At 45.8% G+C, this 24999-nt stretch overlaps 1 protein-coding gene across 1 annotated transcript in view; it reads right to left on the bottom strand.

Moving 5' to 3' along the window:
* SYNPO2 (synaptopodin 2) overlaps positions 1-24999 on the bottom strand; it is a 141315-nt gene that overhangs the window by 19203 nt on the left and 97113 nt on the right. Inside the window, exons 2-4 of the mRNA XM_019744523.3 lie at positions 13930-14081; positions 9241-10052; positions 4670-6837 (exon numbers count right to left, since the gene is read on the bottom strand). Coding sequence (XP_019600082.3) covers positions 4670-6837; positions 9241-10052; positions 13930-14081 — 3132 coding nt within the window. The remainder of the gene's footprint in view (positions 1-4669; positions 6838-9240; positions 10053-13929; positions 14082-24999) is intronic.

A 24999-nucleotide genomic window follows, 5' to 3' on the forward strand; every position in this document is an offset into this window, starting at 1 on the left:
TTTTATTAGGGACCCTGAATGTATATTTCACAGTCATAAAGCACACATAATTTAGATAAACATGGCAAGAATGAGGTAAACATGTGGAACCAAAAATAAAAATTTAAGAAATTCTATGTGTTAATAGTAATTATTTAAATTGTGGAACCCTATAGATGCCTGATTTTCTGTCTTTATACTTGAGATATTAGCCGGCCAACCCTTGATAAAGTCAGAAGTCTGAGAAATGTGTGACAGGATTTAATATTCAATTTTAAAATTAAATTTCTCTTCATTCAGTTGCCTCTCTGAGTAGTGAGATCTGTGATTTCCAAGTGCCAATGGTAAGTGTACAGACACACACGCCAGGGAAACCTTAAGTTTTAAAAAAACGTTAAGAAAATTGGATGCAGCTGATAACATCAGAGACTAGTAGTTCTGATTTGGGGCTGGTTTTTATGGGCCTCATACTTCATAGGAAGGCCTGTGATTTTTGTACTTTATTTAAAAAAATTAAATCATAAAGGGAGGAAGTGGCTCTTGTGGCCATTTTGCCTGGTGTGTGGGCCCCGTGGGAACGGGCGGCCTCAGCCAGCCCTGGTGGGAAGTCGAGAGAACTCCATGCTGCTTTTTTCCCAGAACACTTGTTGATGACCTCAGCAGCACTTACATGTTACATGAGTCTCTGTGTCCCCCAGAGTCCAGTGATGAGGGCACACAGGACCAGTGATGGTCAGTGTTTCTGGGAAGAATGTACATCTTTCTCATGAACTTTTAACAAATTTTAAAGCAAACTCAACAACTCTGATTTTAAGAGGGAACAAGTACACGGCCTATGGCTGCCCTCCGTGAAGCATTTTACGCATTTCGCTTTTCAGAAAACAGTCACTTCTTTCTGATGACTATCAGTTCAGTCCCCTTCCTGCCCCGCCAGTGGTGACTCAGCAAACAGCTGAGGGTTTCTGGGACTTCCCCTTAGAACAGGGGTGCTGTCAGGTCCTCCAGTGTATAATTGGAGGAAATGATACACAGACGGGGTTTCGCTGAAAGCATCCCAAGTCAGACCTACCAGCCACGTGCCTCGCGCCCTACAAGGCCTCATTGACAGTGCCAGAGTGTGTCCAAGTCACCTGCCCAGGCAGAGCCACAACCAGGCGTTCGTAACCCAGTAACTGAACAGCACAGTGGTCTGACCCAGGCCGGCCCACCCCCTTCAACGATGACGGCGGCTTCTGACATCTCAGATGTGCCTTGCTTCTAGGCTAGACGTTAGGCTGCATGAAAAGCCAACCCACTTCTTGAAAGGGCTCTGTGTGCACTCTCTAGAATCGTTACAGAACCCTGGCTCACGTACCTAAAGAACTGTTTGTAACTTGGATCAGCTTTCCTACGGTTAAAGTGAGTTGCTTTTTGTGACGATTAAATGAGATACACGTTATCATTAACAATCATACTAGATATATTTTAAAGTACAAACTTACATCATCTAGAATAAGAACCCAAATGTGTGTTAGAAAACATAGTCCTAAAAACGTGTGGTTTATCCTACCAATGGATAGTCAAAATGCAGAAACTGTGTGTTTTTCCCCTTCTCAGAACAAAATGTGTCAATTATTGAAATACTAGAATAAAACTGCAAGTGCTGTGATCACAGTGACCACACTCAGATTCCTGATCTTACTGTGATTCACGGCGACCCCAATAAAATGAAACTATCTAGCGTTGTGCAAACTTGCTTTTGAGACATCATTACGGGGAAACTCGTGGAAAGAACGTTGCATAAGGTCCTGCAGTCGGTCAGTGCCTGGGATTACACTTTATTTTGTACCCAGTGCTGGGAAACCATGCTGCGGATTCCTAGGGGACAGAGCATGCAGGACCCAACGTAACCTTGGCACTCAGGTAATAATCGTTGCTACTGTGCTGACGACATGGGTGCTCTGCCCAGGAATTCCACTAACAAAGGACAAGGGAAGAGGCAAGATGCTAAAACACTAAACAAAAACTGCCTCCCCAAACCCCATGGCCAGCCAACACGCCCACAGCTGCCACCACAGCAAAGCCAGACACAAAGGGTTGCAAAGGGTGCCCGGTGGGAGGGAAGCTGAGCTCACGTGTCCTGTCTCCCACCTGCCATGCTGACATCATTCCCACAGCTCCCACCTGAAAGGTGCCCCCTGCAGCTCGTTGCACACACAGGTTCCCAGGGGCTCCCGGTTGGGGAGAAAAGGCACAGGGCAACTCTCGCTGCGGGAGCAGCTGCTCCTTGTGCCTCGCTCGGGGTGAGGTCACACTGTTGTGGACACAGTTTGGGGGCTCCTGCCCTTTTCTGTGATGTGTGTGATGTGGAACTGTGTGAGTCAAGATGCCTGCCATGTTCCCAGGTCCCAGCTGAAGCTGAGGACGCTTTGCCTGCGTGCCTGGTGTGCTCCTTAGAAGCCGCACAACAGTCCCACTCATGTTAGTCATGTCTAGTCATCAACCCCAAAAAGTGGCTCTAAGATCACCACCTGTCCGACAGGAAACAACCAAGGACACGTCCCATGCCTACAGACCACAGGCCACTGGACAACTGGGGATCCCCCTGGGTCCTCACCATCACGGGCTCCTTCTGAACCGATGATCTCAGACTGATTACCTTGTGTGTTCCGAATCTTTCCTCTAACTCATGCCGTTCTCTGAATGCTATGTGAAGAATGCAAAGTTAGAATAAAAATGATCTTTGCTGCGTCACCTTTTTTGGTGGTTCTAGTAGAAAAGAATGCAAACTGCACAGCATGCAACAGACTTCCCGTGTGTGGAAGGAGTCATACAAACGTAGGGTCACATAACGCAGAGGGTGCGTCTTTCTTTCTGCTGTGTTACTCGTCCTAATTGACTTCCCACAAAGGCAAGTAAGAGACCGAGCTACACCCTGTACTTCTCACCTCTAGGCTGACTGCCACCAAAGGCAATGGAAGGTTTCCCAGAGAAAAAGCAGAAGGATCAGCCCACTGCTCGGTGACTGGCTTCATTCTCCTCGGAGTGTGAGGTCTCACAAGGACTTAGGCTTGCGGTTGTACAATGTACGGAAAAGTGGCTATGCTCACAAAAAGGAAACACACATGTGCTGGGAGCAGTGTAAGAGCGTTATCAGAGAAATGACAGGTCAGAGCAGCTCGTAGAGGCAGGAATTTAAAAAACACATTGAACAGATAAAGAAGAAAGTGATATTTTAATAGGATAGTGAAAAATATAGCAGATTGACAGTGACAGCAGAAAAAGAACAGGCATACAGACATTTTCAGAGGATTGCAGTGGTACCATGTATCCTGAAACCAGGCAAGCTTTTATGAGAGGTCTTTAACCGTGTCTCCTGTGTGGAGGAGATGGTTTTCCCCTGATGTGGGGCTGCATGTCATCTTGAGCTGTCAAAAATGCTTCGTGTTCTCTACATTAACTCATGTTGAATATTTTCCGTGGTTGGTGAGACTCAGACTTAGAATAGATATGAGGACAGTCTTCGGTTTACGCTCAGTGACACTAACTTCAGAGCCAGCTGGGGGATGGCATGCTGTGTGACCCGTCCACACTTACAGCGTAACCTTGCCTGAATCCTTCTGGTCCGTCAGACATAAATAATAACGTCAAGGTGCGAGAATAGTGTTGCAAGGAACAGTGGGACAAGCAGTTGACAAAAGGCGAAAGAAACGCGAGAAAAACAAGCGTGTGCGGTCGCTCAGAAGGGATGCTAACCATCGCGCCCTCCCGCTCCGGCCTCCACGCGCGCGCTCCGCCCCTCGTGCTTCAGTCAGCCCCTGTGCTCCGCAGCCCGCCCGCTCCAAGGGAAAACCGTGGTGGCATGGCCCTCTACCTGCAGCCCCCCCCCCTTCCACACGCTGCCCTGTCGCTCTGACCACCGCCCGCCTCAGCCGGGGAACCACGTGCGCTTTCATGGGCCGCGGAGGTACTCACTGAGCTTCTCAAGTCACGGGAGGGCGTGGGCACCACTCTCTAGCGGGCGCTCTCCTCACCCGGCCCGTGGACTTGAAAGAAGTCTTCTGAAATGAGCTCTTATTTGTCAGCCACCTGGCAAGGAACTGGACACATCCTAAGTGCTCGGTAATCACCAATACCCTCTCTCTCACCCCCTCACTGACCTGCACGCGCCCCAATGCCCGGCGCCTCCCCTACGTGTCACACGGCTGGCTGAGGTTGACAGACCAGAGCCATCCCTGTCCTCGATGAATTTCTTATCTCTCAACACTAGAAACAGAGATAAGGCGCTGCTTAAAAAGGAAATCTCAGTCAATTCACGACTTTGAGCCGTTCTCCACAGGACCACAGCTGCCCTGTTACGAGCGCTGTGTCCTGAGCTCGGCACGCTGATCACTGTCTCTCGCGGCTAACGCATAAGCCCTAGGCACCCCGCTTACCTAATACAATGGCACATGTCTACTGGGCTGCCCCGGAGTTTTTAAGTGTGCAAAGAAGATAAATACGGTTTAAATCAATCTGCGTCAGATTTAGACTCATTAAGAGTGTTATGCTCCTTGGACCCCACTGGCAGGTGACAAGTGAAATAAGTAAGTGGAGGACTTGCTAGGCATTCTCGGGGACTCAGGTAACACTGCAAACAATTTGTTTCAAGCAAAGTGGACACCCGGCTTCCGCTACAAGATTACTCTTCCGCTATCGATGGTTTCCACACCTGAACTGCGACACCACTTTTCTTGGCTGAGAACTTCGGCCTTGGCGCCACAAAATAAGCTGCCGAGGCTGACTCTTGCTTCGGCGAGCTGGGGATGCCCGCGGGCACCGGGGAGGCGCTGACCGGTGAGGTGGCCTCCGCGAGGAAGGCAGGCTGAGCGCTGTAGGCTGGCACCGAGCACACAGACGAGGCCCGCGGGCCGGTGGGCGAGCTGGCGTTCACTGCCCGGGGAGGAAGAGCTTGCTGCTTCGTGGCCGGTACCGAGCTGCCCTTGGCGGGCGACTTCTGGGGGAGGCCAGCCTTGGCATCTGGAGGTTGGAAAGTGAACAAGGACGCGTTTAGCTGGTAGGGCTGGTGCTTCATGACATCCAAAGCATTGAGGGGCTTCTTCCCCTTTTTCTTGCTGGTCTTGGAGGCCTGTGGCGCTGCCGGCTGGGACTTGATGGCGGCCGGTGGGTAGGACGGGGAGTGGATCGGGTTGTAGGCCAGGGGAGGCGGTGCTCGCACGTTGGAGGAGTACTTCCACGCAGCCGGGAGCGACGGCGTGGGGGACTGAGCGCGAGCGGCGTGGGCCTGCACCGTGTCCGAGTCCACCACGTACTTCTCCATCCGCGACTGCCTCTTCGCAAAGAGCTGGGCCCCTTTCCCGCGCATCCCGGGGAGCTCGTGGGACGGCCCCGCCGCGGCAGCGTGCTCAGCGCCCACTGCTGGTGTGGGAGCCGTGGGCTTGGCTGTGGAGTTCAGACTGGCCACTGCTGCTTGTGGGCCTTTGAAGGGACCAGCCAGGTCGAGGGCACTCGCGGGCCGGGCGGGAGAGTAAGGCTGGGCTATTTTGATGGACGAGACCACCGTGCCCTGTGATGGGCCGGACGTGGGGAAGGCAGGAGGCTGCGTGGGAGCCACTCCGGGCGACCAGACTGGAGAAACTGGAGTGACTGGCTGGGAGGACGAGGACTTCACGGCAGGTTTGGGAGCGACGGGAGGTGGCGTCTTTTGTTTGGCAGAGGAACTTTGCATGAAATTACAGGCCTCCGCCCCTAGGCTGAGGTAGTCTTCCTCGGGGCCCGAGTCGCCGCCGGCTCCCGCGCCGCGTTTGCCCTCCGAGTTTTGGAGGAGCGACAGGAGCTCGGGGTTGGGGCTCACTTTGGGCTCCTTGAAGGTGAACATGGGCTTCGCCGTGCTTCTCCGCTTGGCCTCCTGCAGGATGCCTGTTCTTTTGGCCGGCACCGCGATCCTTTCATCTCGGGAGGCGATGCGCTCCGACGAGTCGTAGAAGGTCGGCAGGGACCACGGGGCGGGCTGCGGCCACGGCGGGGGCTGCGCCGGGCCGGCCACGGGGCTCGACGCCGCTCTGGCCAAGGCTTCCGGGGGCGGTGTGACCGCAGAATAAGGCGGCGGCGCGGGGAAGTCGGCGATGGGGCTGGTCACGCTCCGGGATGGGGAGAAGAGCGTGGCGGGCGCGTTCCCAGACCCCGGGAAGGGTTTGGCCGTCCTGTTCGTGGGCGCCATCCTGCTGGCCTCCGCCGGCTCGGGCGCCGCCCTGAGGCCGTTGTGCTGGGGCGCGGGGCCGGGCCCCCGGCTCACGCCGACGTAGCTCCTGCTGGCCGAGCTCCGCACTGTCGCCGACACCTGCTCGGCCGCCTGGTAGGAAGTCACGGCGCCCAGGCCGTCCGCGTGCGCCGCGCCCGCGCGCTCCTCCTCCTGGGCGCTGATCTGCTCCATCCGCTCCCTCCTGCGGGCGAACATGAGCGCCCCCTTGCCTGTGGTGTCCGGCAGCACGTCCATCTTGTCCCCGCGGCCCAGTCTCTTCTCAATGTCCACCAGTCCCGAATCCCAGTCGAACTTCACAGCGAGCGCGCTGTCGTCCGCGTCTGACGGCAGCTCCTCGTCCGCGTCCGATTCGCTGGCGCCCAGCACAGTTTCCTCCCAGGCGTCGTCCCCGCCGCCGTCGCCGTCGTCCTGCTCCTCCGCGCCCTCCTGCCGCCCGAGCTGGCCCGTCCCGTAGCTGATGAGCGTGAACTTCCGTGCCCGCCGCCGCCGCTTCTTAAACATCAACACCCCCTTGGAATGGGGGTTGGGGGCGTCGGTCAGGAGCAGGGCGATGCTTTTGCATTTAGACTTGGCTTCTTTCACCTGCTTCTCGGAGAGGCTTTCACTCCTCCGGAGCCCTGGGGAGAGGACAGAGGCACTGAGATGACGAGTTCAGGGGACACGCACAGCCACTGGGAAGTCCGCTCCCGGGGGGACACGGGAAAACCACTGACTGAACACGGGGCGCTGGATGCTGAAGCCGGCCAACCCACCTCTCTTCATTTTCCTTGAAATGTGTCCTTGCGCAGTGACAACGACGCCCGTAACTCTAAAGAGCGTTGTTTCACTTGCTCATGCCAATCCCTTTTTATGTGCTGATGTGAATGTATGTTTCATGTTTCTGTATGGATCCTTACACCTCAACAATAAACACTGGCTAGTAAATCTCAGTTAATAGGATGTAATCAAAACTAAAAGGGAAGTCATTTAAGGACATAATATTTTCAGGAAAAAAACCGTTAAGACATACCTTGTACTTCCATAATTAAAAAGTAAAGTGGCAATATAAAACTATTTCCAAGGTTTTTAAAAAAGTGTGTGTTTGGGGGCGGGGGACAAGAACATGTCATTTAGCTTAATGTTTGAATGTAATGCCTTTAAATATTCATGTTTTCTTCTTCGTCTTTATTTTTACTTTGACTTGCCCCCAAAGTCTGTGCATTCACAGAAACTGAATTAATATACATTCAAAAATGAAGTGAATAGTAATTGAAAGTACTGAATCAACAATTAATAATAATTCAGAATGCTAGATCATTGCGCATGAAAGAAACTTCAGCTACAAAGTTCCCTAGATAAATCTGTAATGCATTGCTGTTCTGGAAACGTGACTACTTCGGTTGCAGCAACAATAAGTGTAAATCTTGAGGAAATTTAAAAATTATATGATTAGTGACCCTTAAAACTGTGGGTAAAAGCAGATGCAGAAATTAAGTCATTTAAAATGAGGTTTGACAGTTTAAAATAACAAAAAAAGTACATATTTAAATTTAAAATTTTATTCGTATAAAAATCAATCGATGGCAAATTAATTTATAGCATCAATTAATTAAAATCATGTATTCAGTGATAATGAGCATGATTCACAAATAAGTTTTGACTCCTCAAAACAGTCAAATGGAAATTTCAGAAAATTTTTTGAATATTTTTATGATTGAAAATTAGCTCTTTTTGTACTAAAAATCAGACTTAAAATGGTTAATTTTTAAAAAATAAAAAAGAATGATAGTAAGTAGTTTTATGATGAAGTTATATATTTTCACTGGAAATTAAATTTTATTTAGGGAAAAACAGCAAAAAGTGTAGTTATCTTGTTATAATTTAGTAATTACGAGAAATGTGACTTTCTTGACTAGCGTTGCACAACTTACTGTTAAACTGACAGTCACAGTTGCACACTCGCTGCTGACCTCACTGCCGATGCGAAGTATGTGAACCCCGCCCTGATACGCCCCTTTAAAATGCTATCAATGTGGAGAAGCCTACAGATGCATAAAGTATACAGCCAACAGCGCTTGCCAATAAAGCTACAGATGGTTATGCTAAAAATATGCTTCGAAGGGAATAACTGTAGGTTAGAAGACTTAATCTACTCCTTTGAATAACCAAGTTCACGACTGTTGTGTATCACTCACACATCCAAGTGCCTTTGCCACTCAGCTTCTACCTCCTCAAATGAAATTCCAAAAATTGTGGGGGGGGAAAATGAAAGAAAATAGCAAAAAGTATAAAACCCAACTGCCATTCTTATCCTCATTCTTCTTTCTCTCATCACTCCTCTGGGTAAGACAAAACAAAATACCGTAAAAAGCCTTGCATTTAAGCAGGTTTTCTGCTCAGGGACATTTAAATGCCTCCTGGTGGCCCTGGCGACTGGCTGCTGTGTCTAGAAGGTAGATGAAACGCTGGGCAGTCTAGTGAAGACTGACAAGACGGATTGGATCATGTAACTGCTCGGTTTTCCACATGCCCTTGTCCGTCAAGCCACTTCTGCAAGCATCATCAAGCTGCACAATGGTTTTTTTCAAAGTCAGGATCTGCTTTTAATGTCAGTGGTGGAGTATGTATTTTACAGACGCCTGTGAGCAGCAGACTCAACAGTTTTTGACATTTAAACTCAGAGTCCACCTCACTTCAAATGCTCCCATATGCTGTTTAACATGAAATAGTATTACAACGCTCTGAGACAAACCATAAAGGCAACATGAAAAGTATTATTTTCTTTAACAGTTTCTGTGCCTTTGAGGACACAAGAAAGTGCATTAAAAACATTTAATTCTACTACTGAGTTCAAACGTTGCTTCCAACTCAGCAATTGGTAATCTCCATAATCTCATGCTGTTTTGTGCATTAATAATTTTTAAAAAGCCAATGAAAGACACAGGGCAATCCTTTTAAAAGAAAACAGAAGAAAAGCCCACGCAGGCAGAGCAGCTCCAGACGCCCAGCCGGCGGCCCCCGCCAGCCCCCACAGGACTCACGTGCGTGGCGCGCTCTGTGCTTGTGCGGTCTGCAGGGATCCCTTTCCCAGCGTGGCTCTTCTCCCTGCTCGGTGCCTTCTGATGAGACGGCAAAGGAGACCAGAGAAGGAGGTGCTTCTGACGGCCCTCCTTCCCAGGGAGCATCCACACCCCCGCTTCCTGCCTGAAGCCTGCACCCTTCCGCCTTCTGCGTGTCAGAGCAGTCGAGGATCACTTCCACGCGGGGCAACCCCGCGTCTCCGGCCTCCCTGGCTTGGAGCACTCTCAGCTCATGGCCACTGGAGATCTGAATTATCTTGCTGGACCGCAGAGAGGGCTCCCCTTTGTCCTCAGTGGGGACTGAGTGTATGTGGACAGCCCTGCCCTGGTGTAAGTTAGGATCTGGGTCAGGAGACTTGACTTGTTCCGCCCCCAGGAGAGCCACGACAGGGGCACTAGTGCCCTTGGGTCCCTCCTGGGAAAGGGACAGCTGTAGCTCAACCACAGGGCCTGGCTGTCCCACTGCTGCCTTCTCCCACAAGATAGCCTCCTCGGTCAAGTGTCCTCTTGGGGCGTCAGGCATGTGAGGGACCGCCTGGTAGCTCAGGACTGTTTCTTCTTTTTTGCTCCCAGAAAAACCAGGACCACTTCCTTGGTCCTTGGCAAGGGGGGCTCCACTCTTGATTGGGGTGACACAGGACTCTCTGTACTGGCATTTTGTGGCCGGTCGGATCTGCAGTGTGGTGCTTTCCACGCACCCCTCCTGGGGGAGATGCTCGTGGTTTCTGATTTCAGTTCCAGAGATCAAAGTCTCATTTATTCCACTGGAAGGTCTGCACACAGAAAAATCATTCCAGACAGTTAACTCAGAGCGCCTTACACCTGCCAAAGAACTTCCTGACATTTTTATGATGCATAATACATGATACAGTCACAGTGTTTCCTCCTAAATATCAGCTGCCACATGTTTGAAAACAAAAATTGGCAACATGTTCAGATAATTATTTAAAGATCTCCCTAATAATTTTTCCTTTAAAGCAAAGTAAAAACGCTTACAAATGATTATGAAACCTAAATCCAGCATAGGTTCAGCTTTTATTTTTTAAAAGCACAGGTTACATGATGCCCTTTATCTATAATCATGTGGCTGTTTTCCAAAAACTACGTTTGTTTCAATACGACAAAGCATTTCAATGACTAAGTTTAGGTCTGGACGTTATAAAGTCACATAAACATGCTCAGCAGCTCCAGAGCAATATTAATATACAGATAATTCAAGTAACCCTTTTAGAGACTGTGCTTTCTTGAAAGGAATGAAATACAAGCTGTTTTCTAAGCTCCAGTGAGCATGTGTTTTGTAATAAGTGGACCCCAGCCCAGCACTCTTGTGTAAAGAGAGATCCTTTCCATGCCACAATGAATCATTGAGTCATGGAGTATTTATAATCCGAGACGTCTCCCCCTCTTCTGTTTGAACCTGTCTCTTTGAGCATTTTCCTTATAGGATCTCTAGGTCAAGCTGTGCCTCTGTCTCTCAGCTAAGGAACCCAGGTCTCTACACCCCAGTCCTTTGATTTTCACCATAACTTTCCCAGTTGCTTTTGCACATTTGGATTTTCAAGAAGCAATGTCAATTTAAGGGTTAAATGACTTCTTGCTAAAACTCTAATTTAAACTCTAACTGCTTTTAGAAGGGAAGCGTCATTCACAGAACAGCTGTAGGAGATGCCTTTGTTTCTTACATTTGTAAGTTTTTTTCTTTTTTTTTTTTAAGCAGCAATGGTGTCTGTCTGCCTATCCCTCCCTCAAAATGCACCCTGACTAATGCAGGGTCATCAGTTAGAAGGAGTGAGTCCCTCCTTCTATTCGCAAGGTCATTTACCTTAGAAGTTATGTGGTCGTGGAATTTCAGACTAACATTCAAAATAATTACTCCTAAGTTTGCTTCTGACTGCATTTAGCAAAACAAAACTAAACAAACAAATGAAATGCAGCTTTCTCTAAGTATGTAATCTGTAAAGCTTCCCAGTGACTCAAACAAACAACAAACAAACATTATGATATCGTATTTTAAAAACATGATGACAGCAAATTAGATCTTTCTTATGTAGGAAATGATGAATACACTTAATACGACTGAATTGGAGGGTACAAAAAGGTCAGAGAGTTTTACTGTAGGAAGAGCCTCGGGAGGGGAGTAGATTCAATCACTTTGAATTGTGTTAGCAGTCAGTTATGAAACAGACGAGAGTTGTCTGAATTCATTCCAGCCTTACAGACTGTAATACAGGCAAACGGGTCAGATAAATGTTAACATTTATTGGTAGCCGAAGTAAAATGGATGCACATGGATAAAAATCATGAAAACACCAGGGGTTAAAGCTTTATACCTTAACATGCTCATTTCCATTCAGTCTACATAGGTGCTCAGGCCCGCAATTTATGCATCCTGTGTAGGGAAGCTAAATGTGACACCCCAAAATGGTTTGTGGATTATTTTATTTTTAAGAAGCAAAAGACTCTGGAATAAACTTTGACCTTTCCCCTTAGTTCCTAAAAGAATTTAGACAGAGGACCTGTTCCCAGGACTCAGCCATCAACAGAGATATCTACAAAGAGCCTGGGTGGGCCGGGTGTGGTGGGCAGACTGGAGGGGCTCGGAGTCCCTTTTGTCCCACTGTCGCCGCATGGCCCGGCAAACATTTATGTGCCCAGCACATGCTCCTCCATCTCCACGGGAATGGCCCTCCTCTCCGGTGACGTCCCAAACCACTACCTGGGCTCCTTAGCTCAAGGTGGCATCTAAGCCTCAGCTGCCTACCTTGCCCTCGGGCCCCCGTACATACAGACAGAATTAAATTTGGTTATTTTCTCCTGTTAATCTGTCTCATGTCAATTTAATTTTCAGAGCAGCCAGAAGAACTTAGAAGGGTCAACAAAAATTGTGTGTCTTCCTCCCCGACACACAATTATATAATTTTTAAAAATTTAAGATAATAGAGACTTAATGATAAAGGAGTCTCTTAAGATAGTCTGACCCAGCGTTCTCTGGGCAATAGTCCAGGAAAAGTAAACCATTTTCCTCTAGTCACAGAAGGCAGTTATATGAGTGAGAGAAGCATTTAATTCCAGGAAACAATGTTCAGATAGCCAGAGTGATGGTGGTGACGGTGACGGGGACGGTGACGATGGTGGTGGCCACAATGATGGTGAGATGGTTATGGTGATGATTTCCTCTGGGCTGATTTTGAGATTCCATTTTGAATCTCATCAATTAATTATTTATTTTGTCAAAGTCAAAATACTTGAGAGAAAATAATAATAACCTTGATTCCAATTGTTCAAAGCAGCAGACAACTAGTCCACTTATTTCTAAAAGTAAATATGTACCTAAAACTCAGCGTTAAACCACCAAGGCCTTTCCCAATGAGAGCTGTGGTAGTCAAAACAAGAACTAGTAGGGACTTCCCAGACCACAATGTATTCCAAAGGAACGGGTCTCATTAACTCAGGAGAGACACTAAAAAGGGAATAAATTAGAAAAGTTCCCCGCCCACTTTTGGATGTGATTAAACCTTTACAAAGTTGGAAGTGTTCGAATTGCTCTGAGATTTATGCACACTCATGACAAGCCCTGTGACTGCTCCTGGCAATATTCCTGTTAGGTTCCTTTTAAAAGCAAATGGCAGCTTTATAAATAAGTCGGATCCAGAGGGCTTAAACTCTGGGCTTGATGGGTAATTGTTGAGGTGGGACATTCTAGAGATAGTGCAAGATTTCTTTTATTTTCACAAGATTTTGGCCATAGTAAGTTCATCTTGGCATAGAAATGGAATCCTAATGCTGTATAGAGTGTTTCTGCAAAGTTAGGGCCAAATCAGGAGGACTTTGGGATTCTGTGAGAGGTCCTGGGACATCTCCCCGCAGGCTGCTCCCAGGAGCCCAGGGCTTTCCTTTCTGGACTCACTACCACGCGATGGTCCACTTCAGTTAGGACGGACTGGACTGTGAATTGCACACAGTAGAAATGTCGATGCTACCGTGTTTTGCGATTGTTCTCGTTATTTTTTGTTTTTATGTTTAAAATTGACCTCTGCATTTTTAAGCAATTTAGCAGGGAGCGTGGATTTGGAGATATCCAATTAACCAGTGACTTGCACTGACAGGCCGAAACCTTGATTCTCGCCACAAGCTTTGGCCCATACCCGAAAGCTGGTTTTACTGAAGGTCCTGGCAAGCAGAAATCTGGCTGCCTTTAAGGGTTTTCTGTTGTAATTGTTCTTTTCCTTCTCCTCGGCATTTTCTTTCTATAAAAAAATCCTTGTACAATGCAATGGTTTAACATTTAAAGGTTTTTAATTTGTCTGTGAATCTGTGAATTAAATTTAGTGATCCTGACCCACCACAAAATCTTGACCTAGAAGGATTAGATTGTGTGCAATATACTGAGCTGTCTAAGGAACTACTTTTAAATACCAAACTAAGGTTCTCAACATAGTCCTTGAAACAAAGACTTTCAAGTTAATTCTCAATCAACCAGAAAATTCCGTGGATTAGAATCGCCACTTCTCCAACACTGTGGTGTTTCTGTTTACCTCTACTGCTCTTCTACAGAGCACCCCGCTTCCCCACAGATGACACATTATATGCCTAACAGAAGCTCTAACCAGTCCCCTCTCGCTCCAGGAGAAAGCATGTCAAGTTTTGTACCGTTTGATGAGCATTTGCAGAGAGTCCGTCACGCTCTCCATGAGCTCGATGACCTGGGGGTAGGTGAGATCTGCGCACGGGTTGCCGTTGATGGAAACCACTTCATCGCCCTCACAGAGCCCAGACCCAGAGGCTTTGCTCTGGCTTCGGATCTGAGTGGAGGGAAAAGGAGGCAACAGTTAGCATCACATAACTTGTAAAAACCATGCCACCGTCTCCAAGAAACTTGAACTTGGGTAAGGTAAATGGATCTGCAGACGGTAAAGTCAGCCCTGATTTTATATTCCCCTGTTGACCTGGAAGACCCCCTTCCACACTTTCACCCCCTCACACGCACTGTGTATTATGTATCACAAAGTCAACACCGAATTGACAGCGTTGTAAGGAAGCAGAAAGAGAGGGGGTTTCTATGGTGGAGGAGAGAGAATATACGATACAAAGAAGAGAGAAGAATGGGGGAAGCAGTGTGCTTAAATTGAATATACATTGAAAACAATTATGTCCCACTGTGAAGTTTGACCCCAATCACAAAATGATTCTCATATTAAAATAAATTTTAAAATCCTTTCCCATTGCTAAGGTGAGTGGAACACCACATGTAAGGAGGAGACGTAGGGCGGGAGAGCTGTTTAAGGAGAGAGCGGTACAGCTGAATGAACTCCAGAAAGCGATCCCAGCATAACAGGGAAATTAGGCAGCCAGGGTATTAAAATTATGTCAAAGGGAGCAATCCTTGTTTGAAATCAACTAGTCAAGATTTGGTACTAAGCAGACTTTAGCAAAAAAGAAAGAAAAAGAGATTATTTTGCAAAAAATCAAAACAACCCTGCTCTAAGGATGCCTCATGTTCTAGCACAGAACAAGATAGAACAAGAACTAAATGAAAACCTGGAGGAGAACCTTCAGACCTTGGGAGAAGAGAACCACGGAGGAGCAGGCCCTCGCGCGAGTCCCACCGCTCCTGAGTGACAAGTGGCTGGAGGTCTGTGTCCCTTTGAGTCATTCCAGGGTAACTGCTGGCTGGTCACCCCCCCGCCCCCACTCTCCCCAGCTCTGCTTCGTGCCAGCGTGGGAACCTGCCTTTGCACGCTGGCTCCTGGCGGGGTTTGGTCAACAGGAACCCCCCCCACCCTGTAAGAGATCAGAGACTGGGAACCATGCGGTGAGGCAGATGCTGTCCCTGCTGCACCACCTGGGCCAGGGGTTGGCAATGGCTGTGTCCCCCCACTAGACAGTCACAGCTCCTGCCTGGCTGCCCACCCGCGGGCCTTAACTTTTGTCACGTTCCAACACCCCGCCATCTCCCCGCATATTCAGGCCTCAGGGTAGAAACAGCTTCTGCCCTTAGTCTCCCAGCGTGCTCCTCCTTGGCTCCCCAAGTCTGCCCTTAGTCCCCGCACTATGTGGTCTTTAATTACTCCTTTGAACATGGCACCTACTTCCTGCTGGGACCCTGAGTGATACTAAGGGGTTTAGGTTCATTTTATAATGTGAGTTTAATAGTTCTCAACGAACTGTTATCATCTATTACGAACTATGTCGTGATCATAAAATCTCGAATTTAAGAACACATCATGATCCCAGTCTAGACACTTTCTACCAAGGTGATCCCTCCCTGACCATTAAAATGAAGGGTCTGAAGTCCATACCAGGTGAGCAGCTCATTTTTGATTGAATATGAAACACATTTCAATGTACCTCTAACAGCTGCCCACTAATGGTCTTAAATGATAATAATATGTTGACTGATACAGATTTAAAGTTTGTATCTCCAAGGGCATTATATTTTAAACGAAACTCTTGAAAGCAAAAGAATACCTTTAAGTGCCAAAGCAATGATGCTATTGAAATTTGAAGTGATTCAGTTAATTTTGTTCTGGAAGGCACCATCCTTTTATTGTCATAAAGTATGATCTATAGGAGCCCTTCCTCTTTTCTGATAAATCAATCTCCTTTTATTTTGGAAGAACATACTCATTTATTGCAAAAATTAAATGGACTCTGTATTTCCAAGGCTATCAGGAAGCAACAAAAGCACTGAGAAAGAAAGTATTCACCTAGTTTTGAAAAATACCTATTTAACTGTGAAGTATATTTGTTTTGTTTTGTCTTGCATGGAATTATTAAAATAAAGAATCATGAGATAGTTGTTAATAAGTCGAGGATAAAACAGCATCCAACAATGAAAACATTTAAGTTAGGGTTAGAGTTATTTGTTTACATTTCTTTCATTTAATATTTCTTTTCTGAAATATGATTAGTGGATAATGAAGCTTATTTTTGAAGCATAAATCCATTCATTCAATGGAGCCAGATGTACTGGAATAGTGACAGAAAATTCATCCTTTGGGGGGCCAAAGAGGTTTTATGTGGATGAAACAGGTGTCACCAAGGCCCGACCTCTGTGGGGGCGGGGGTTTCCCTGTATCAGCAATAAGTTGTGTGGGTTTTAAGCAGTTTCATGCATTTGCGGAGCAAGAGGGAGATGTGGTCCTTGAAAATAAAAACATCCCCAATCTAACAGCTGTCCATCAACCAAATGTGTGTGGGCTGATGACAGGAAGAGTGCAGTTGGTCCTCATGGCTGTGAAGGAAGCTTGTGATGGCAGGACCAGGTGGGCATCAGCCCTGCGGGAGGCAGCGCTCCTTGGTGACATTCTGAGGCCGACAGGCAGGACTGGCTGCCCTATGGGTCTTGCTGACGACCTTCTGCGTCTGCGCAGCAGGAAATGGTTTTCCCTCAAGAATCATGTTAACCATGGTGATACTTTCGTTGCCACAAAGGTTTTTCTGATGGACTCCTCTGTCTCCGTTTTTATTAGGATTACTAAGCCAGGGAGTGTATGACAGAGTCTGTTACGTATGAGCATATCCCTCGCAATCACCAGCTTCACCAGTATGGTTCTGCTCATAGGTGTGGTAGGAAGAATAAACACTTATTAGCATACAAAAGATCTTTACTTTACATCATATATAATTATGTGTGCTTATAATTTGTATAATTATGCATTATACATGTGAGTAAAAAGTCTAACTCCTAAAAATATTCTTAACTGTGAAAGTGAGACATACTGCCAGTCATAAGAGTGAGTTTGGATGTAAAAATCATTAGTATTGACAGGCCCGAGTCTCTCTCAGTGAATTTATCCACAGTCTTCTCTGTAGGCTGTCAGTCCTGTATTCCTAAACCACGTCATTGTCGGGAAGGACCTCAGCTCTGAAGGAAGCAGGCCTGGTGTGGCTGCAAAGCTGGCTCTCTGAATTTAGGTCAGTGACATTCTGCCCTTGAGATTTAGTTTCTAAAATGCGAAACAGAGCTCATAGATCTGACCTCTCTAGATGGATAATGGGGATTGTAGGGAACACGTGTTCAGTTCCATGGCTCACACACGCTCACACAGGAAGGGACGCCGTCTGGGTGACAGTCTGTTGGCTTCCCACACACACGAAAAGAACGAGAAAAGATGTGAAATGTTGGTACTTTGTCTACAAGATGTTTGAAAATATCTGAATTTGTTGTCAGTTTTTAGCCAGGTAGCTGGCACTATTTCCTCCTAATCTAAGATAATGTTTTGTCTGTCTTTTCCTCAGTAAGTACACATTTCATAACTGAAAGATAGAAGTCAGGCTGTTTATTATGTTTCCCGGCAGAAATACTAATACAAATATTTAAACACTGGTGGCTTGTTTTTATTGAGCACCTACTATGCTAAGCCCTTTGCTTCCTTACATCATTTACCTCTAGCAAACTCAATGAGAGGTGCAAATGCACTCCCACATGTATATGTTCAGATGGACTGCCGTTACCTTACTTTATAGATTATATAGATCAGGACACTGAGACTCAGGAAAGTCAGGTTCTTTGCCTAAAAGGACACAGCTAGGACCAGCATTTGAACCCAGAGCTCTGAGTACAGAGCTTGGGTTTTGAACCACTACATACGTTCCTCCCTAGTCAGCAGTCTCAATTCTCTACCATGAAACCTGGAGTGAAGAGAGAGGAGCCTCGCGTGGCGACTGGCAGAGACGGTAAACTGAGTCAGGGAGGAAATGGAAGGGGTAAGCGGAGGTGACAAAAACGTGCCTACTCTGTCCATAAACCAGGTTTTGTTTTACTGTGTTTTTATTCTTCCTCCTCCTCTTTTATTATTTTAAGAGATATATGTTAAACATTCTTAAAGATTGGAAAATAGTCAATAGTATGACCCAGTACGTTACAAATTCAAAATCAAGTATGAGTATCTTTCGCCGACTCTGACTGCACACAACATACATCTGTGGATGTGCGTGCAATTCCTTTGCTTTGAGGCCATTCCCCAGAGGCCTCACTGCACAGCGCACACTCAGATGGACGAGGGAGCCTCTACCCAGACAGTACTCGCCTCCCTTTCAGCGTCTCTCAGTTTAATCAGGCCCCATAACTAACAGAGCTACTGGTCCCATAAATGTTCACCAAATACTGCGTTCTATTGCTTACAGCTTCCTGGTCCCTGACAGGGAAGATTTATTTTACTGCAGCCAAGTAAAATGGAAAGTTAAGGCTTCTCTGGGAAATTTAACATTATTTTCATTTCGTATTATAGAATAAATCTAAGAAGAGTGTCAGCTATGCTAAGCTAGTTTTATGAATAAACAATTTCCTGGCAAAATGAAAACAAAAAAAAGTTCCTTTTTCTATTCTCTTATTATCACTTCATTTCCAAATCATCAAGAACTGGATAGAAAGCAAGTATCAAATTTGAGTTTTCACAGAAACTTGTACTTCTACTATTTTGTGTTGTGTCCGTGCCATGTCAATATTGTCAGCTTCCTGTTGGTGAAACTACATCTTGTCTCATGGGCTGCATTTTCATGTATAACTTGCTGGTGAGTCCTCTTGGAAGATGTCAGAGTAAGTGGCAGAACCAAGACAATCTCCTCCTTAAATTCCACTACTCTACCCATTGAAATATATGAAAAAGAAAATCAGCACAAATCTAGCCTACTGCATGTCAGGCTATTCTTTAATCCATAGAAGGAAGTCTTGGTGCCCAGGGATAACTAAGAGAGGATGAGAAAATGACCTCAGACAGCAAGTACAAAGTTTAGAGGTCAAGACATTTTGATGGAAGCTGCAAAGCAGTCTATGATCTAAAAGCCCTGGCCCTTCCTCAGTTTCCCACTTTGGGCCTTTGGCAAAACTGCCCACCAACATCTGATACAGGATTTAATCAGTGTCCCCTCTCCCCAGCTGGCTCAGACACCGAAGCCCCAGGTAGGTAGGTCTGTATTCCTCTGACCCGAGAGATGGTCAGGCACAGCACAGCAATGACATCGGAAGCCACCGTGTGACAAATGAGTAAATATCCCCTTCGGACGGTTTGCTTTCAGATTATGCTGTCCAACCTCACTTCTTGACGGGGTTTCCCAGCACCAGAGCTGAGCCCACAAGTTGTGGGGAATTCATGTTTACAGTGACACAGTGTTTTGGGGAATCAATTGCAAATAGCTGTGTAACAGTTTCAGGGGGACAGGGCGAAAGCAAATGACTAGGACCAGAATCCGATGGAATAAGAAAAAGAATAACCTTTAAAGTAGGAAGCAAAAGGCCTCCCGCACTTTAGTGCAGAAATTCAAACACTAAACTGGAAAGAAAAGACATGAGAGAATATCTAGAACATGGGATAAGAAGAAACGTGACGAACAACTGAGGAAACCGACAGTCGGTGGCTGAGTGGACTGGGTTGCTCAGCTTCTGTTCCAGGCTCCCTCTGGTGTCGCAGGGGCCCTTGGTTGAGCCTCGGGGTGGGAGACAGTTCCAGCACAGCAAGTACAGCTGCGGGAGGCCTGTGTTTGGCACTGACTCACGTGGAGCGAGGCCTGCGCCCATGGGGTGTCCACCTTGCTGGTGGGGGTGTGGGAGGCGATGTCACTCTGCACACAGCAGTGCCCCTGGCAGCTCCCCCATCCCAGACCCGTAAGGTGTGAAACCCGAGAGCCAGCGCTGGCCTGTGGTCCTGACTCCCAGCTTCCTGTCCCCTGGGTAGCCAGTGGTTTGAAATCATTCCTGGAGGCCCTGCCTCAAACCTGCCCTTCCAGATCTTTCAACAATTCTATAAGTACTTACTAAATCCCTTTCTGACCAAAATAACTCGAGAGGTTTCTATTTTCTGCAAATGAGTCCTGAACTTGTTCTGACTAATAGAAGTGAGGGCAAACGCAGAAGGTAAAGAGGAGGGGAAGCTATGTCTCAAGTACAGGAAAGAAGGAAAACAGGTGGATGCAGGCATTTCAGGACAGATGGGAGTGACAGAGCAGGAGCTCACACCAGGTAAATGGGATGAGGTGACCACCTCCAAGAACAAAGGAGGAAGGGCCGAGGGGCATGAAAACCTGAGGACAGTGAAGGAAGTTTGGAAAAGCCATTGTAGAGAACAAACGGGAAACCAACGTGAGAGAAACAACAGCTTTGTGAGGAACTTGTAAGGAATAAGGTGAGAGCTTACCGACATGCACAGCTACCTTAGACAAATCCTCTAAAGGACAGTACATGCTTCTGAAAAGGACACCAGGCGTTCCCCCACTAAAGCACTGATGAGTGTGCAAAGAAGCAAACAAGGAATACAATTATACAAATTTTTTGTCTGGAACATGAATATAACTCAAATGGTATATGCAAGTTGGATCACGGTGCAAATGCAGGTAGAGTTCCTGAGGTAAGATTTTCCGGATAGTCTATCCTCAGTACCTCAGTTCACGTCCAGTAGGCTGCCCTCATGTTGAGTTTGGGGTCGAAGACTACGAACATTTCTGCCCTGGTCACTAGCACACATCTCATACTTGGCAAAACGTTTCCCTTTGGGATGACTGGCTTTATTCTTAGGGACCAAGTGGCCATAAAAGTAAAAAGCATTCCCGGTAGCCCGCTTGGAGAGATTCCCAGAGTAAATAACTGTCTCTGAGAGGAATGGGGCCGCATACTGAAGAATGCGCGTAGCAATGTCATTCCATGGGTGGGAACTGTGACACTGGGTAACTGCTCAGAGCTGTTATAAAGCAGCCACTGTGAAGCTAGACACCCCAGTACAAATATGGAATGGTATTCTCTGCTCTCTCCCTCCTAAGAATGTAAACATCCCAGCTCTTTCAGAAAAGCTCTGATGGACCACAGCCGATGTGGGACATGGCCCTGTCTGCTTTCTGTTGGATTAAATTGTGAAGGATTGCACAAAGGCTTGTGAACTACACGCAGATTCATTTTTATAAACATTTACAAGGACTACGAAAAAATACTTTAAAAGGACTCATTAAAAACGCACGTAAAATCGAAACTGTTGGATAAATAGTAGTCAGTCTGACCAGGGCTACTCAGAAAAGAGAGAATTTGGGTTTCTCACATCTCAGAGTGTTTATTAAGTGCACACACAACTATTAAACCACATCATTATCAGACTGTGATGCCTCACCTGAGAAGAATGTAGTTATCCAAACAACCTGTAGGAAACTCAACAGTCTTTTGAGTGGTCAAAATACAGTAAGAAATAAAATTCACTGTAACTTCCATACATCACTGTAAGTGTCTGGGATCCTTTCTCAGTCTATCTGCCCAATTTCACACAATTCTAATAAGCTTTTTGATTTGGGTTTACAGAAAATTAGAAATGGAGAGGCAAACATGCATCCTGTGCAAAGGAGGATGTTACAGTTAATACAACGGCAAAACCAGGGGGTAAAAGCCAAAAACTTAAAAACACATGAAAATCTTACAAAAAGAAAAAAAAGGACTCAGGCTACTGGAGTCATTTAATGAAAGTATAAAAAACTCTCACATGCTCAATGGTACTTAATGCCTCTATTGCAGTCAAGTCAGATAATGGGTATTCATCATAATTATGCCAAGTCATTTATAATTTTTCAGTCATCTTTAGTAGACTGATTCGATGCAGGAAAACAGGTGACACCTTTCTGAAAGAAACCATCCCAAACAGGTACAACAGAAACGTGCTGTCTGGAGATGGCCCTGGAGCCCAAGCAGCATTACCACATAAATAAAGAAAGGGGACCGGATTAGAAATCATTGTTTGAGGTCCTAAAGACTTTGCTTGTATTGGTGGTTTTAGTGAAATTGTTTAGTGTCAGACACTGACGATGCCTCACATATCTAGAAAATGTATCTGCCTGAAAGCCCTGTTTTCCACAGCTCTAGACATCAGAAGTTTTACTGCATTCGACTACACTGGATGAAGCACTTTCCTTTTCTAAGTTGTTCATCCATAAAACTCTAGGTAAAGCAGACAGACATGAAGTGAAAATGTCCTCTAACTGCAAAGAGTACAGACTTTTTAAAAAAATGTGGAAGCTCATTCTTTTGCTCTGGACTTGAAATTATGAGCAAACTGGAAATCTTATCTTACTTCTGTACTAACTCATGTGACAAGGCATTTAAGTTGTCAGGAATCATTTTCCTTTTCAGGAGAATGAAGGAATTTCTTCTATTCCTAATTCTATGCTTTGTTAAACTGTAACACACACACACACACACACACACACACACACACACACGATATATCCTGGTACTTCCATTTGGGAAAGAATTATATAAAAATTTTGTTGAGGTTTTAATTAAAGAAGTGTGAACAGTACAAATTTATAAATATTTTGCATGGTTTTAATCCAAGAAAGTTAAGTTGACTGCACTGAGCATTTACTGCATGCAGTAGGCACTGGGGGGAAGAGACAATGCCACTACCATCTTCACATAACGGGGTAATTGCCACTCCCCCAGCCACAGGACATGTTGAAAGATCTGGTTACAAAGAGGAGCCAATTAGCTGGTAGAGGGGCCAGGGAAAGTTAATCAAGGACCAAGTCCTTTCCTTTCAGGGAAGGGCCAGTTTCAACAAGCACCTCCAAAGCTTTAGTTAACTGGAATTTCATTTCGGCCATCACCAGTATTTAAGAGTGTGTGACCTAAAGCGCATCTCTCAAATGTTTTGGTCTTCGGACCCATTTACACTCTTAAAAATGATTGAGAATTGTAAAAATATTTTGTTCTTGTGGATTCTCGCAATCGGGATTTACCCAGTTGGAAATAAAAAGTGAGACACTTAAAATTTTTCTTCATTAGTTAAAATAACTGGTATGTTAACATACATACTATATTTTATAAGAATAATAATCATGTTTTCTAAAACAGCTAATTTAGTGAGAATAGTAGTGACATTGTTTCCCATTTTTGTAAATGTCTTTAATGTCTGAGTTTGAGAGAAGACAGCTGGATCCTCACATGTGATTTTGCCTTCACTCTGTTGTTACATTATTGATTGACGTGCATGGAGATCTAGCTTTGCAAAGATACACAGTTGGAAAAGGGGGGGTTGTAGCCTTTTCAGATAATTTTGGACATTTTCTTTGATACTAAATCAAACTCAACAAGTGGTAGTTTTTAACATTGTCATATGGAATCTGAAACTATAGCGATGAACTTTTCATACCTGGTTACATGAAAACCCATTAGTCTGTTTTGCGCTTGGAATGGATCGTCTATCCATCTTCTATCCATGATTCTGCTACATCAAGCATCGGTCATTTGGGAAATGCTGACTCACTGAGTTACACAGAGCTCCCAAATGCTGACCTATTTCATTATACAAGATACCAAGTCACACTCCTTCGTATCGTCAATGACCTAATCAGAGAAGTCTTTAGTATTGGGAAGCTCTCAAAATTCAAGGTGGCAGATGAAACTTCCTCATTGTCCCTTGAAAGCTCAAACACTGTCAGTTGTTTTCCTTGATGTGACAGGCTTACTTTGCTCATTTACTAGAAAATGTCAGCTGAATACCAAAATATGAATGACTGCAGTTTATCTGTCAGTTATTCTTCAAAGTAAAAATGATGTTCCATGAAAAAAAGGCTAGTTGAGCTTGTAATTGAAACAACTGTACAAATGCTGCCTCAACACAAACGTCATACTTCGTATTCAAAGTGCTTTATATGTATTTTCAATTTGTCACACAGACTATTAAAAAGACGTGTCCTTGAGACTTAATAAAACGTAAACTTTTATTGTTTCATCAAGGACATCCTTATGTGGAACCAGCACTTGCTTCCTCAACCAAATGGTGACAGTGAGGGACACAGTGAAACCTCGTACCTGTGGGTGTCACTGCCTCCGTGCTAAGTACAAGTGGTTTCACCCACCTTGGCTTTTGCGCCATGAGTGCAAATGTCCACCTGGTGAAAAAGACAATGTCTTTGTCTTATTATGAAAAACATTTTGACTTCATGGGCCGCCTCGCAAGTCTCTCCGAGCCCCCTCAAGGTCTGCAGACCACACTTTGAGAACTGCTCGTCTAGAGAGGAAGGCTGTGTGCTAAGTGTTGTTGGCATCTTGAGAGCTGAGTTGGAGAAGGGGGAATTCCATGAAAGGTAAGGCAGGGTTGAATGGAGGTGAAGTCCAGCCGAGAAGCAAGGCTGACAGAAACCAGGAACCGTGTGCTGGAAGAATGTGCCTGAACCAACTGTGAATTCAGACTAAAGGTCACTCTGGGGTTCTGGGGGAAGTGGAGGAGCAAATTGTTTCGGCCCAGCTCTGGAGGTTCAAAGCCTGTCCTCTGTGGAGAGGACAGACAAAGGGAAGAAGAAAGTCTTCCCTGGGCTAGAATGTGAAGGTTGCTTTGGAACTAGCTCCTTGAAACTTTGATTTAGTCTCCAAACTTCTGACTAGTTGAAATTCACTGAGAGCTGTGATTGCAATACAAAGATTTTACAACCTAAGCATATATCGCACGTAGTAGGCATGCAATAAATATGTGCTAAATAAATGGCAATATGAGTAAATTGAATTTTACCTAAATGTCTGTCTCAACTTTCCTCAGTACCTGGGCAGTTACTCCCAAACCTATTATATTCTATTTACTCTTTCTTCATGGTCTCTTTCAGGTATGAGATCACTACAAATGTCCCGTGTGATCGATAGGAAATCCCCAGGGTACTTGTGGACAGGAACTGGTCCTACTGAATATGGGACATCAGAGAGAACTGAGTTCCCGGCCATGACTCGATGAGCAGCTCTGCGGCTGCTCCTGC

This window comes from Rhinolophus sinicus, chromosome 15, assembly GCF_057876585.1.
Source record: "Rhinolophus sinicus isolate RSI-liver-muscle chromosome 15, RSI-T2T, whole genome shotgun sequence".
NCBI classification, from domain to species: domain Eukaryota; kingdom Metazoa; phylum Chordata; class Mammalia; order Chiroptera; family Rhinolophidae; genus Rhinolophus; species Rhinolophus sinicus.